We start from the raw sequence: 15911 nt of genomic DNA on the forward strand, positions 1-15911 counted from the left end.
AGAGCCCCTGCTTTTCAGCTTCTGGGAATTAGTGCTCACCTGGTGTTTGCAGTTTTTTAAATGCTTTCAGGTGTAGATTTGAAGGCTGAGAATAAGTCCTCAGAGTCTATGGGTGTGAATATCCTTGCCTGGATCCTCAGGAGAGCTTATAGGACTCAGATGCATATTTTATTTGTTTTTTTAAATTTAACCTTTATTGTATATTTTAAATGTGTAATGACAAATGTATGCTAATGAATTAACCTTCACCTTTGTAGTTAGGACAAGTAAATCAGTGTTTAGGAAAATTATTATAGCAATTGTTCTTGCTGATACAGAGAGTTAACAGCATTCTGGCATTCTCTCAAGATACTTCCTGTAGCTTTTGATTTGCTACACGTGACTAGGATTTCTGGAGTTTTGCAGTACATAAACTTTGTAACTCACATTAAAAGTACGTGAAAATGAAATTTCTTCAGAGGAGGGAAGAAAATTGTCATTACTTAGTTATAAGATGAAGGGCAACTACAAACGAGGTCAGTTCCATTACATATTCCAGTAGATGTGATTTACATAGCTTGGATTTGAAGTCCAGCAACATTCCTTCTCCGGAGTCACGCTGGCTGGGGTGGGCCATTTTCATTTTACTTTAGTCTTAGGAAAGGGCTGTTTCCTTCCTTGGCTTTATTTTAGCCTTTCACTTCTTTATGAAATAATTTTTGCATTAATTTTAATATTCTATGGGACTTGCTTTTAGACCAGATATACATGTATATGTGTGTATACATGTGGGTAACACATTTGCGTTTACATGTATGTATATGTATATATTTATGTATACATATGTAAAAATGCTAATGTCTTGCCTTTTTAAATTTGTTTTTATATATATCAAAATGTTATTCTTAATTGGTTATAGAATTACACTATTTTACTTTATAGCAGAGTTATATATAGCATTCAATGCTTATTACAAAAACAGCAGTCCTGTAACCTCCCTCTCCTTCGTCATTTCCCACTTCCCTGTAGACTACTTTTCATTTTCTTAAAAGTTGGTTTTCTTTGTATTCACCTACATATGTCTAACATGCTTATATTGCCTTTGAATCATTTTTATTTTTGATTTTGGATAGTATCTCTACTTTCTCTTATGGAAAATGAGGATATAAATACTTTTCATAAATTCTCTGCTTGCTCTCGAAACATATACATGCCCATTTTCTGTCTTTCCTTTTAATATAGTTATATTCCAATTTTTAGTTATATTTTATGACCATATTAAAAGTATTTATAGCTGAACCATGTGGTGTATTTGCTATGATTACTTTCCTGCAAGGATTTTGTTTTTTGCTTGAATTAATAATTTTTCCCCTGTGCTTGCTTTTATACTTTTAGTTTTTTATTTTTTCCTTAACCCCAATTCTCTCTCAGGTATTTAAATCATTTTCTCAAAGTTTAATGTTCTTTCACTTATATGTCATTTTTTTTCTTAGGTATGCATTTTTTAAGTCTTAGTATTTTACTAGAATATGTCCTAAAGTAGTTTTTTTTATGGCTTGTTATTCTTAGATATGATGTGTTCTCTTTCATTTATAGGTTCTATTTTTTATGTCTGCAAAGTTTCCTGAAGTTTCCTGTTTACTATTTATTGCCTTCCTTTTCCTTAGTTTTCTTCAACAGACTCAACTGTTGTATGTTGAATCTTTTTTGCCTGTTCAGTGTTTGTTATTTTCCCTCATATTTAAATATTTTGTCTCTTCATGATTAAGAAAAATCCCATTTTTTGTTAAATTCCTTTTAAGGCATTATCTGTTGTGCTTATTTGGTTTTGCTACAGTTTGATATTAATTTTTGAAATGACTTCTTCTCTTTCTACTTCTTTCCTGAGTCAAACTATGTCACTTTAGTTTCTATAAATTGCGTTGACATAGTCCTTCAAATTCTGGTGTTACTTTATTATTTTTTAAACAGTAGGTCACAGCCTTGATCTACCTGGCAGACCTCTACTTCGCAAGCATTCGTTCGGTGTTGCTGGTGGACTCGTGAACTTCAGACAGGTGCCACCGTGGTTTGCTTCTCAGTGTTACCTTCTAGTCTTTTACTTCCTCTGGAGAACTGGAGAACTTCCTCTCTGATTTGTTGTGTAGACATTCTAAGCATATTCATTTCTGCCATCGGATGTCTTTGTTTAAACTCCCATATTCTTCAGATGAATAGATGACCTTATTTCCTACGTCACTGACAAACATTGAGACCCCGGTAGTGATCCGCGTTTCCTATACGTACCTTTGTCCCAAAAGTCACCCCTCATTCTTATCTTCATTTGCCTGGTCTTAGAGGATGAAGTTTCTCTGTTTTGCTCAAAGTCATTTTGGATACTGGTTTCCATTACACATCTCCTCATGCTATTCCTAGTGCCTTTGTTACTGTATTTTAATTTTTTTCCTCTGTGTCTTCCCATTTCTCTCTTGTTATATCCACTCCATACAAACATGCTGTACATTCCCATCTTAAAAAGAAGTATTACCTGTCTTCATCTTTGCTTCCATCTAGCTACTGTTCTATTTCTTTATCCTACCCCTCATTCAAAATACAACTTCTTCACCTTACACTTATTTTGTAAATCACTACTTTTTAGTTCCAGCAGCCTCGTTAATGAAAACAGTGCAAGCCTTGAAGACAGCTAGTTATAGCTGAGCTCAAATCTCAGCTCAGGAAGTTACTGTCTTTACTAACCATAACCTTATTTTTTTTAATATGTAAAATGGAGATAATCACTTGCTAGTGTGGTTTTGAGGATTTGTGTGCAGCTTATAGGAGCTCAGTCCTGACACGAAGATATTCTCCAAATGATAGTAATTAATATTATTGTATTGGCAACCCATATTATTTAGTGTATTTTCTAGTTTGTTTGTAAACATGTTTTTCAAATAGTTGGGGTTGCAGATTAAGTGACCTCAGGAAAAATACAGTGTTAGTATGTATAGAAAATTATGACACTGAGCTTATCCTGTTTGCTTAATTTGTTTGATTTCTAATGAAATTTTATTTTGCGTTCAGGTACTTTTTTAAAAGACAGGGCTGTCCTTTAAGAGCCTATTTCTTATTTCACTACCATCTTTAACATCAGTTCTTTTATATTCTTCCATTTATTGGTAATGGGATGAGAAACAGCCACGATGTACTCATGAAATATGTTGTGCAATTCAGGGGGTTATAGAAAGTTGCTTTTCCACTGACCTGTGATTAGAATTAAGATTTGCCATTTCTTTAAACTCTTCTATTGCCTGTGTAGACTCTGTCACTATGAGATAATGTAGGGCAGGGCTGTCCAACCCGTGACCTGCAGTCTACACGCAGCCCAGCATGGCTCTGAATGCAGCCCAACACAAAGTCGTAAATTTATTTAAAACATTGTGGAATTGTTTTCAATTACAGATCATGATGTATTTAATATGTGGCCAAAGACAGCTCTTCTTCTTCTGGGTGGCCCAGAGATGCCAAAAGGTTGGACACCCCTGATGGGGGATTCAGAAGTGACTAAAATACAGGCTCTTTGTTCAAATGAGTATTTTCCTGCCCTTCTCTTGTAAACCCAGTTACACAGTGTTAGATCCTCCTACTCTATCCCTTTTTTCTCCTTTATATGTTCACCATCCTTTTAACTTCCTGTGCTTCTCTCAAATGTATGTATTTGTCTTCCAATTCTAAAAATCTCTCTTGGGTCATTTGTAATTTGCTGATAAATCCATCCATCATGTTTTATTTTTAAGTTAAAAATTTTCCATTTGGTTGTTTATAATTGTTTCCAGTTCTCTGTTAAACATTCTCAATCTTGCATTTTATTTTAAATAAATTTTGTTTGTTTGTTTATTATTGTATTTTTTCATTCCCATTTATTGCCCTATACCTACCTTCCCCTGCAATCACCACACGGTTGGGTTGTCCATGTCCACGAGTCCTTTTTCCTTTTTGCTTCTCTCCACTCTCTAACCTTCCCCACCAACAGCTGTCATCCTGCTTTCTCTCTGTGAGTCTGTTTCTATTTTGCTTGTTCATTCAGTTTGTTCATTAGATTCCACATATGAGTGAAATCATATGGTATTTGTTTTTCTCTGAATGGCTTATTTCACTTAGCCTAATATTCTTTAGGTCCATCCGTGCTATTGCATGATAAATTTTCATGGCCAATGAAATACTTTTTTATGGCCAAATAGTATTCCATTATGTAAATGTCCCATAGTTGTTTTATCCACTCATCTATTAATGAACACTTGGGCTGCTTCCATATTTTGGTGATTATAAATAAAACTGTAATGAACACAGTGGTGCTTACATTCTTTTGAATTAGTGTTTCAGGCTTCTTCCGATAAATTTTCAGAGGAGGGATCACTGGGTCATAAGACAGGTCCATTCTTAATTTTTGGAGGTATCTCCATACTGTTTTCCATAGTGGCTATGCCCATCTGCATGCCTACCAAGAGTGCAAAAGGGCTGCCCTTTCTCCACATCCTCGCCAGCACTTGCTGTTTGTTGATTTATTGATGATGGCCATTCTGACAGGTATGAGGTGACATCTCAGAAGTTTTTGCATGGAAAGGGAAACCATCAACAAAATAAAGAGACAGCCCACTGAAAGGGAGAACATATTTGCCAATACATCTGATAAGAGATTAATATCCAAAATTTATAAGAACTTACTAAACTCAACACTAAAAAAAAATGCAAGTCAATTAAAAAAATGGGTAAAGGATCTGAATAGATACTTCTCCAAAGAGGACACACAGATGGCCAAGAAACATAGGAAAAGATGCTCAATGTCACTAATCATCAGAGAAATGCAAATTATGTTTTATTGAGCATATCAAATATAGTCTTATAACTTTAAGTCTTAGTCTTATAACTTTTTTTTCTCAATTTCCTGTGTGTTTCCTTTTTTATCTGTTATTTCTCTCAGTTTTTAATCCCAATAATTTTTTGTTTACTTACTTGGTCAGTTTTCATTGAATGTAAAAATTTTAGAAATCATTCTATACTGTCAATGAGGAAATTTCCTTCAGATCAGACTTATGGTTGTTTTAGCAGATTAGTAGTGAGCACTGCAATTCTGGAATGCCCTAATTCAGACAGCATTTTATATGATGCAGATTTAGGCCTCAGTTCCTAGTTGGCTGTCTTAGTAGGTCTGGCCTGCTATAACAAGTACCGTAAACTGAGAGGCCTATTAAAAGGTAGACATTTGTTTCTCGCAGTTCTGGAGGCTGGGGAGTCCCGGATCGAGGCATCAGTAGACCGTGTCTGTGTCGGTGCCTTTTCTGTCCACCCAGGACCATCTTCTGTCTGTGTTCTCACATAGTGGAGGGGGCACAGGGGCTTTTTAGAATGTCTTCTATAAGGACACTGATTCTGTTTATTATAAGGACTTTGCCCTCATTACCTCCCAAAGGTCTGAATTCCAAATATTACATTGGGGGTTAGGATTTCAACATATGAGTTTTAGGGGCTACAAACATTCAGTATATAGCACTGGCTACCTGTGGTAGTTGACTCTTTACTCTTGTGGTGTATCTTTTTAAGATCCAGTTCTGTAGTCTAGCCAGTCAATCCAGCCATTGTCCCTTATCCACAGACCCCTTCCCATCTCTTTCCAAGGTCATGGTAGTCCAGTTTTTGTTCCTCTAACTTCATGAGCTTATTAAAAGCTATAAGAGAATAGAGGATTTTCAAAATAGTGAAAATACTGTGTATGATAGTATAATGATGGAAATATATCATTATACATTTGTCCAAACCCGCAGACTATATTACACCAAGAGTAAACCGTGAGGCAAACTATGAACTTTGGGTGATTATGATATGTCAGTATAGGTTCACCCTTAGTGAAAAACGTACCATTCCTGGGAGCGATGTTGATACTGGGGCATGTGAGGTGGCAGGGACAGGCAGGGGATACTACAGAAATCTCTGGACCTCCCTGTCACTTACTGTGTTGTAAACCTAAAACTACACTAAAATGTAGTCTTCAAAAAGTCAGAAAGAAAACCTCAGAGAGGTGGAAAGTTTTGTTTCTTCACTGTAGATCAGTGAAGCACAAAAACATTATATATATACACACACACACACACACACACACATATATATGCATATACACCTGTTATATACTAAGATATAAATATATGTAATATATAGTATATTCAGTAGTTACTTTGATTTGTAGATACTTCTATGGTAAAGTAACTAGCATTTGTTTGTTAATAATTTGTTTAAGGAAATTTTTCTTTAAACTTTCAGATGATACAGCATTGTTTGAGTTGATTCAACTAATTCCACCAGGTACTGTATTATGTTTTGATAAAGTAAGTGACATGCGAACCCATTTCAGTGAAATGCTGTTTAAATACCTCATCTTTTTCTTTTCTTCTGAAATTAAGAACAATTTGGAGTTTCTACTATTGGTCCACTGTGTGTAAAATGTCAATAGATCAAAATAATACACACAGGAAAGTTTACGTAAGTGGCGTTTGAACACACAGTTCTAAAGTTGAAGAAATAGTAATAAAAGAAAGTGAAAACTAACCTGGTTCCATTCTCATGTATTTTCTGACATTCATAAAAAAATGACTGTTAGGTTTTTGTGATTTTTCTAAAATTATATGCTTTGTTGATAAAGTAGTCAGGTATCTTTGTTTTTGTGGGTGGACTGTTACTGAGAGGGAAGGAAAATAAAACCTTACCCATTTAGCAAGCAGTGCGGATCCCTAGAACAGGTGGAGTTCGAATATGGAGGATAGTTTTATTTCTGTTATTGATATCTATGATTATAGAAGAAATTTATCTTAAGTACTTGTTTTTGTGAAAAAAAAGAGCTATATTATTGAAAACTGGTAATTTGAAAAATGTTGAACATTAAATATATACCAAATTCAGATAACCACAAATTCCAGAAAATGTTTATATTTTTTTTCAGCATATAATTGATACCTTATAATGCAGATAGAAAGAACAGAAGACAGAGAAATTTGTGGAGACTGTAATTAAATTTCAGATGTGTACATGTCATTGCAACTTGATACGTTTTCGAAGACTTTTTTTTTAAGGAATTCATAGCTACCCACCAAAGTTAGATGAATATTCGTTCCTCCTCCTTCTACAAAAGGAAGTATGACAATTAGTAAAGTGTGCTCCATGTTTAAATAAGGAAGTGCATTAATCCATTTAACATAACTTTAATTTTCCTTTCATAGAAAAAACCATGACCCTGAAACAGGTATTTCATTAAGGCATCAGGCATTATGTATATTGTACCTGACGATTTGGTTCCTAAATAGAATATTTTGTTATAATTTGAATCACAGGATATCTCTCTTGTAGTGGGTGAAACACTGTCTACATATGATGAAAACACACGCGATTTCATGTTTCCGGGTCCGAACCAACTCTCTGGGCACCACGACTCCAACCGCCAGGTCACCATGAGCAGGATTTCTGGCCTTCGCGTAAGTGCCTGCTGTTTTCTGAACCTTTCTGTGACCCGAGGCACTGTTTAACCCCTGCGGAGCCCTCGGCGTCTGAAATGTGAGGAGCCGCGTCCGAGGTTAATTTGGGTTAATCATAATGGCTTTCTGAAGGTGTGCTATTTTAAACATACCGAACTTAAATGAAAATAAGTAAACGAAACCCATCTATCTACCCCCAAATTAACAAATGCTGTTTTGTCTTATGTTCTTCACATTTCTCTCCTTTCTTCACCTCTCCTACCCCTCCTCGCCACCACCCTGTCTTTCTCTGGATCTCTTGTCTCTTCTGTATTTTTCTCAAAGAATGACCAATAAACATTTTGGAAGGTGCTCAACTCAGTAACATTTAAGAAAATCCAATTAAAACAACCATGTCATTTCATTTTTATAGCCATAAAATGGTAAAATTAAATTAATTTGACAATATCAAAAGTGTGAAAAAAGGAAAGTCTCTTATGCTGCCGGGCCATGTAAATTGGGAACAGCCACAGTGCAGAATTATCTAGGAAAGGCAAAGATTCTCGTAGCCTGTGACATTCTAGGTGGACATCTCAGCGACGTATTTCCACTGGTACCCTGAAAGCCTCTTTAGGCGTGTTCATTTGTCGCACTTTTTGTAATGGTGAAAAATGGAAATAACTGAAATGTTCATTGGTAGGATTTGGCTAGACTATTATGTGCTCATGGAAAGAAATCAATATTTATACACCTAAAAGTGAAAGCCGCATTGTGACCGCAGGCTCTCCCCTAGAGTCCTTCCAACTTCCTTCTGCTTTTGTTAGATGATTTCAAAATATTTTCATCTCTGAACATGTCTTCCACTTTGAGAAACTGAGAAAAGCCTCTGCTGTTTCAAAGGAGAAAAAAAGCAAAACTTATCTAGCTTGAAGCAACTTGGACATATTTTACTAACTTTGTGAACGACAGAGTCCTCTTAGTACAGAGAGTGGGGCGGTGTGAGCCAGTGCGCTGAGCTAAGTGGCTTCTCCTGCAGGTCTGAACTTGCCATGTGCTCTAGCCTGGGATGTAACAACACCAGCTTGCTGGAAATATACAAGGTGCCTAACTAGCGAATCAATGAAAATGAACCTCCTTTGGGGTATTTTTGGTATCCATTAGCCACCTTCTCTACTATGAAAGTCTTCAAAGAGTTTCTACTTCAAAGAGTAGACAGTTTCAGTAACTGTCTAGAAACTTGGAATGAAAAAAAATGTCTGATTTTAAATTGGGTCTTTTAAAAGTAATTTAGCCCTGGCTGGTGTAGCTCAGTGGATCGAGTGTGGGCCTGCAAACCGAAGGATCGCAGTTCGATTCCCAGTCAGGGTACATGCCTGGGTTGCAGGCCAATTCACAGCAGAGAACACACAAGGAGCAACCATACATTGATATTTCTCTCTCTCTCTCCTTCCCTTCCCCTCTAAAGATAAATAAATAAAAAAATAATAAAAAATAAAAGTAATTTAAAATGCTACAGTATACCAAATTGGTAATACAAATCTCAGTAATACAAATAATCTACAGTAATACAAATGTAAACAATATGGACCATTAACAGTTATCTTTCTTCATTTAATTTGAGTTATTTTTACATATGACGTACATTCAGAAGATATTGCTTTGCTAAGGCATTTTATTTTTTTTAGATTTTATTTATTTATTTTTAGAGAGAGGGAAGGAGAAGGTGAAAGAGAGAGAGAGAAACATTACTGTGTGGTTACCTCTCACGGGCCCCCCACTGGGGACCTAGCCCACAACCCAGGCATGTGTTCTGACTGGGAATCCAACTGGCGACCCTTTGGTTCGCAGGCTCATGCTCAATCCACTGAGCTACACCACCCAGTGTGCTAAGGCATTTTATATATATGAATGGGACTTCTGGTAATAGTGGTATAGAAAGCAAGTTTGGCCAATTCCTCTCTCCACGCAAAATAAGTATAAAACTGGACAAAATTGTCACAAACAACAGTTTCAGGACACTGGAAGCTGGCTGGCAGTTAAGACAATTAAGACAAATTGAGAATGTTTGTGTTTGAATAACTGCTAAAGCTTTGGGTAAAAATGGGATTGTGTGGCCTTCTTGCCTGGGACTGCTCCCCACACCCTGCATGGCCAGTGAGAGTTGTGGCCTCACCAAACCTGCAGCTGGGTGGAAAAATCAGTAGCTTTTGTACTGCAGGGGACAAAATTAATTGTGGGCAGTGAGACTGTGACATTGTGATTTATAATAAACATACATATACATTTCGTTTTTATCCCCTTTCAGGTACAGATTGGTTGCCAAGGGAACCACCAACCTTGCAATCACAGGGTTAGAACGTCCAGCCCTACCCTGGACTTCTAGAAAGGGGAGCAAGGCTGGAGGTTGTGTTCAGTTACCAATGGACGATACAGTCACTCCTGCCTATGTAGTGAGGCTTCCATAAATACCCACCAGGACTGGGTTCAGGGACCCTCCAGGTTGGTGAGCATGTGGAGAGAGGTGCCGGGAGAGCGATGTGCCTAGAGGAGGCGTGGACGTTCTCTGTCCCTTCCCATACACTTTGCCCGGCAGGTATCTTCCATCTAGATGTTCATCTGCATCCTTAATTTGGCAAACAGTAAACTGTTTTCCTGAGTTTTGTGAGCTACTCTGGCCAATTAATTGAGCCTGAGGAGGGGATCATGGGAACCTTCAATTTATAGCCACTGGTCAGAAGCAAAGGTGACAAAGTAAACTAGTGATTATCTTCTAAAGTGGGTTGGGGACAGTTCTGTAGTACTAACCTGTGGGATCTGGTGCTGTTGCCAGGTAGATAGTGTCAAAACTGAGTTAAATTGTAGGGTACCAAACTGGTGTCACAGAGAATGGCTTGGTGACATTGGAAAACCTACATGCTGAAATTGCTGTCAGAATCCTAGGGATAAATGACATAGCTCACCTTTCCTCAGAATTCTTGTGTTCTACATAGACATCTGACTCTTAGGCTCTCCTCATGAACCCATCACTGTGGCCAGGACTCAACTCACATCTAGGATTAAAGTCTGGCAATCACAGACCACCTGAGTAAACTGAGCAAAGCACTATAACACGGAGACATCATAGGGTCGTAGGATGGATTAAAGTTAGTGATATGACGATGGCCGTGGAGATGAGGACAGTGGTAATGACGCTGGTGGAGATGATGATAGCATCTCCTTTAGACTGTGAATGTCATAGAAGCAGAATCTGTCTCTCTCTCATTTTTGAAATTAACTCTTAGCACAGTGGTTTGCCTGGAGTGGGAAGTTAAATGTCTCTTGATTGAATTGAATGAATGAGTTACCTCTTATTTTAGGCTTCATAGAGTGACCGCCATTTGAGATGGTGTGATGATTAATTTTACATGTCAACTTGGTTAGGTTATGGCACCCAGCTGTTTGGTCAAGCACTTGTCTAGGTGTTGCTGTGAGGATATTTGTGGGTGTGATTAATATTTCCAAACAGTTGACTTTAAGTTTAGGTTTCTCATTACCCTTGATAATATAGGTAAAACTCATCCAGTTAACTGAATACCCAAAGAGCAAAACCTGATGTTTCCTGCAGAATAAAGGGTTCTGCCTCTGGACTATAACACAGAAACACTCCCCGAGTTCCCTGGCTGCTGGCTGCTTGCAGATTTTTCACTCAAGACTGCAGTGTCACCTTTCGCCTGAGTTTGCCATCTGCCAGCCTGCCCTGTGGAGGTTGGACTTGCCACTCTCACAGCTGCGAGAGACAGTTTCTTAAAAGACAACGTGCTCCCTCTGTCTTCATGCAGACACACACGCTCTATTAGTTCTGTTTCTTTGGAGAACCCAAATTGATACATATGGGTTTTGAAAGATCAATGAAAATAATGACTAAAACATTATTTACTCTGTGACCAGCAGTATATGGAGTGTGGTAAAGTGATAAATTACAATTCAGGCTACGGTGGTTACAAGATACATCCATAAATGATTCGACACTCCTCTCTTCCAAAGGCAGAGCTACTTCTGTGGACAACATGGTGCTAACAGATATGGCATGGTTAAGTGACAGTATTAGACTTTAGGCTGGGTCATTAAATGCATCGTGGCTTTCTCTTTGCATTCAGTTGGTATCACTTGTGCCGTGGATAGCCAGCTGCCATGTACGAGGATATTCAAGCAACTCTGAATGTTCTGCAGAGGACAAAAGTGCAACAGCTTTGCTGGAGTGTTTGTGAAAGATTGAAGAGCCTTGAAAAAACTCAGATGCCTGTTTTCAGGAAAGTGAGGTAGATGTTATTGGGAACTAGGAGAAAAAAGAATTCTGGTGATGGGAAGGCAGAAAGGTTAGCAGTAGAGTCCCCTGCAGCAGTGCGGCTATAGAAAAACACCTAATGAAATGGGGGTCTGTAGAAGGAGACATTCAGAGAGGCTTTTCCTTGCTGTTTATGGAAAAATATGAGAGGGGAGAGAAAAACAAAGGAAAGGCGGTTAAATATAAAGAAGTCAGAACTTACTATTTCTGAGAATTCCCAGCCTTTCCCAGTGGCCAGTATGATAAATTGCAACCCAGTCTTCTGAGCAAAAATCATTCCCGGGCACTTTTAGGAAACTGTGGTCTGAGAGGGAAACCAAGTGTGTGACTGTAAAATTCTTTGTTCAAATCTCAGTAAGACCCAAGATGTTGCCCTGGAAAATAATGCAGTCAGTCATAGGTTTTCAACTGTACTTACGGGCATTACCCCTCAGCAATCTCAGCAGAATCCCATGATGGAGAAGAGTCTGGCTTTTGTCTGAAGGCGTGAACGGGAATCACACTTCTCACGAGAGATCCAAAATGGTTTTTGGAACATTGCATTAGCAGAAACATCACCAGCTTGGTGTGCAAAGGAGAGAGACGTGAGCAATGAAAAGGCCATTGGCCCCCAGAATTCTGTTTACAGGACCAAGGCTCAGAACGTGTGCAGCTCCAGACATGGTCTGCCTTTCACTACAAAGGAATGGTCGTTCACAGGTTGGAAGCAGGGGCCCAGATTGTGGATCCAGGAGCCATGCCTGGTTCGTTCTCTCTCTCATAGGACCTCAGTATAGTTTACACACGAGAGGAACAAAGGTGGTTTGTGATCAGAGCGTAGACTCTGGTGGCTTGAAAACATGTCCACAATTTTTTTGTACTCCTCTTCTGGAAAGTTAGCCTAAATCCTTTATCCGCGGGCTGCACTTAGTGACTCGAATGAATAGAATATGACAGAAGTGTGTTGCAGCGTTGAGATCACATCACAAAAGGAGTGTGGCTTCCTCCTTGCTTTGCTCCTGGATCGCTGTCGTCGGGAGAACTAGCCGCCCTGCCCTGAGGGCCCTCGAGCAGCGCCGTGGAGACGTCTGCTGGACGAGGAACTGAGTCCTCGCTGAAAGCTGGGGAAGGACCGAGGGCTTCAGCCAAGGCCGCGGGAATGAGCCTTCTCCAGGAGCAGACCCTCCAGGCGCAGTCCAGCCTTCGGGTGCCTGCAGCCCACATGACGCCTTGATGGCAGTCTCATGAGAGATGTGAGCCAGATCCACTCAGTTTAGTATCTGTCAGATCCCTTCCCCTTGGGAACTGTGTGAGATAGAAGTATTTACTGATGTTTTATGTTATCAGCAATGGATAACTAACAAAGAGGCATAGTGGGGATCATTAATAGTAGAGATGTTTGCAGAAAAACAATTGTTCAGTTCATTTTTAGGCAAGTCAGATTTGTTTTTCTGTGACATGTGCGATGCTTGAAACTTTAAACTTGGTAGGTCACAGGCCAGGCTTGTAGATGTTTGGCTTCCACGATACCAGAGTGAAGCCGCCCTGAGGACAGGCACTATCTTTTAATGTTTTGGGGAGCACGTGACTTGGGTGCTTTGTGACTGTTCCTTTGAATCTTACCATGTGTCTTCTTCACCCATCACAAAACAGCATTCAAGCTGGTGATTGAAATGTTGTAAGGAATAGAAGCAAGATTCACTCATAGATCTGAGTGTAAGCTACAGTGTGGGAAAAAATGTTGGAGGTATTGGTAGAGACGTCTCCCTCCTCTGTTTTCAACAATTACATATACAGGAGCTGTGATTTTTTTAAAATGAGGAGACTGTACAAAGTATTTCTTGATATGTAGTTAGATATGTCTTTAGTTGTAAAAATAAAAGGAGCTGAAATCCATGAAGTATTTTCACGTATTTATGACTTTAATACTGTATCACAGTTGAAAAATCTTAAAAGAATTTGACAGGAAAATACTTGAAAATGAAAAAAATTAAGTATTTCATAAAAGTAACATAATCAACTCATGAGTGAATCAACAACAAAACTTTCTAGCAGACATTTAGCTAGAAAGTCTCGTGCTACATGTCATGTTGTCCGTCTTCAATATGAAGTGCAAACCGACAAATGAAGCAGCTTTGTTATTTTAGGTCACATTTACATCACTAAAATAACTTTATTCAACTTGAAATGTCTAACAATTTTCTCTTTCTCCCCTCAGGGAATTGCTCCAAAGCTGGAATTTTCTACAACCTCAGTGATTACTGAATGTCTGATAAGTTCAAGGAAGTGCCGCACTCAGGTTAAAGTCATTTAAAGCATTTAATGGTTTATTTGTTCATAGTTACGGGCATTTGGCAAGCATAATTTTTTTAATTTGGCTTCAGCTGTTTTGACCTTTTTTGGTCAGTCTTTAGGTAAAGCAATTATCATAGGTTTTAGCAGCTTGGTTCCATCTTGATAAATGGAAGAAGAGTTCGGTATGTGTGATGAGCAGTGCCATCGTGTGTGTGTGTGAGTGTGTGTGTGTGAGTGTGTGTGTGTGAGTGTGTGTGTGTGTGTGTGTGTGTAACTTGGTGGGGCCTTTCTTCAGTGCAGGAAGTCAGGCTGTCAGAAGTATGTTGGGATCAAGACTTCCCACAAAAACCAGATTGGAGGCTTCTGTAAGTCTTAAAGGAATTACAGGTGACTGCAGAAAGTTCAAAGGGTACCTGCTTAGCAAATATGGCCAGAGTTTGTCAGGCTGGACATTGGTGTTTAGCAAGTATGATGTCTTCAGTGTCTCTGATTCCTTAAGGGACTGTTGCTCAGTTTGGCAAGCACTCTGGTACTGTCAGATCAAGGAAAGCTTGGACACTCTAGCCAAAGTGCCTTCAATATTTTCAAGAACTGCCTTTAGTAAGCTGAGGTACCTGGGTCTAATATTCTGTTCTGGTCTAACTTCCCACTGAGTCACCAAGATCCTCTTGCTACCTTGTCCACAGCACATCTACTAATGTATCACTCACATGTGGTTGCATTATGACCAGGTGACAATGACCAGCCTGTGATGAAGAGCCAGTAGTGTATAAAGCCCAGAGGGCCCAAAGAGGGCAAGCCTGGACCTACGATGGAGAGAGGGGAGTGTTAATTTACTGCATTATCAGTTCTAGGGTCAATTTGCTGAGGATGATAACTGACCTAAGCTAAGAAAGGTAACATGGATTTATAAAATCATCAAAGGAATCATTTTATTTAGCAAGATATTTAATAGATCACAGTTTGGCTACGGTTATTTACCTTTTTTTAATGCAAACTGGAGGACAGCTGCTAGAGTTGCGACAACCTGTGCTTCCCAAATGCAGAGATAGGTTTCCGACTTGCATCATTTAATATATACGCTGCGTGCTTGTTGGAAATTGGAAGTTGTTACAGATGTCTTACCCGGGCTCCGACAAAATTTTTCTCTCCCCATTAGGCTATGCCCTTCTAGTGGGTGGATAAAGAAGTCTCTTTTTGTCTGGAGTATAGCAATGTGCACAGAAAAGTGCACATTCTAAGTGTACACAGCTTGGTGGAAGAGTCCTTCCTAAATGTTAAACTGGTTCCCCATTAGTAATGTCATTGAACTTATGAAATAATGTTTTCCTCTGTAAACTTTTGGCAAGACTCTTTTTATCTTGCTATTTCAGTGTTTGTCGTTCATTCTTTATTGAACAGAGATGTAAGAGAATAGGCTTTGGTGTCAGACAGGGTTTAAGAAAATGTGCTTTGGAGTCAGATAGACTTGGGTTCAAGTTACTCATAGGCTGCTTTAAGGATTAAATTAGAGAATATGTGTAGCGTACCTGAGTCATAACATTTAGTTAGTGAATTTTGTGGCTATTACTAGGCTATTTTAATTAAGATAATTAGGGGAGATCAGAGGCAAGAGTCGAAATATAAAATAGAAAATGTCCAAATAGGCACAGCAGAGTATATACATTTACACAAAAATTCTAAATATTAAAAGCCAGAATTTTAATCTTATTTGACCTTATTTGAGAATGCGATCAATCTACTTAAAAGTGAATATTAGTTGCCATTAAAATTTTAATGGCTATAAAAGCAACATTTTTAGATTCAAATATAAGAATGAGGCAAACCATTTCTGATGTTAAGAGATGAGTCAGTAAAAT

General features: G+C 38.5%; 1 protein-coding gene across 3 annotated transcripts in view; it reads left to right on the top strand.

Annotated features, from left to right (window-relative positions):
• Positions 1–15911, top strand: part of SPATA6 (spermatogenesis associated 6) — a 103372-nt gene that overhangs the window by 33686 nt on the left and 53775 nt on the right. For all 3 annotated transcript variants that reach the window (XM_037043325.1, XM_037043326.1, XM_037043327.1), the window contains exons 4-6: positions 6271–6312; positions 7351–7475; positions 13976–14056. In XM_037043325.1, coding sequence (XP_036899220.1) covers positions 6271–6312; positions 7351–7475; positions 13976–14056 — 248 coding nt within the window. The remainder of the gene's footprint in view (positions 1–6270; positions 6313–7350; positions 7476–13975; positions 14057–15911) is intronic.

The sequence above is a fragment of the Sturnira hondurensis genome, unplaced genomic scaffold, assembly GCF_014824575.4.
Source record: "Sturnira hondurensis isolate 20B ecotype Veracruz unplaced genomic scaffold, ASM1482457v3 Scaffold0004068, whole genome shotgun sequence".
Classification (NCBI taxonomy): Eukaryota; Metazoa; Chordata; class Mammalia; order Chiroptera; family Phyllostomidae; genus Sturnira; species Sturnira hondurensis.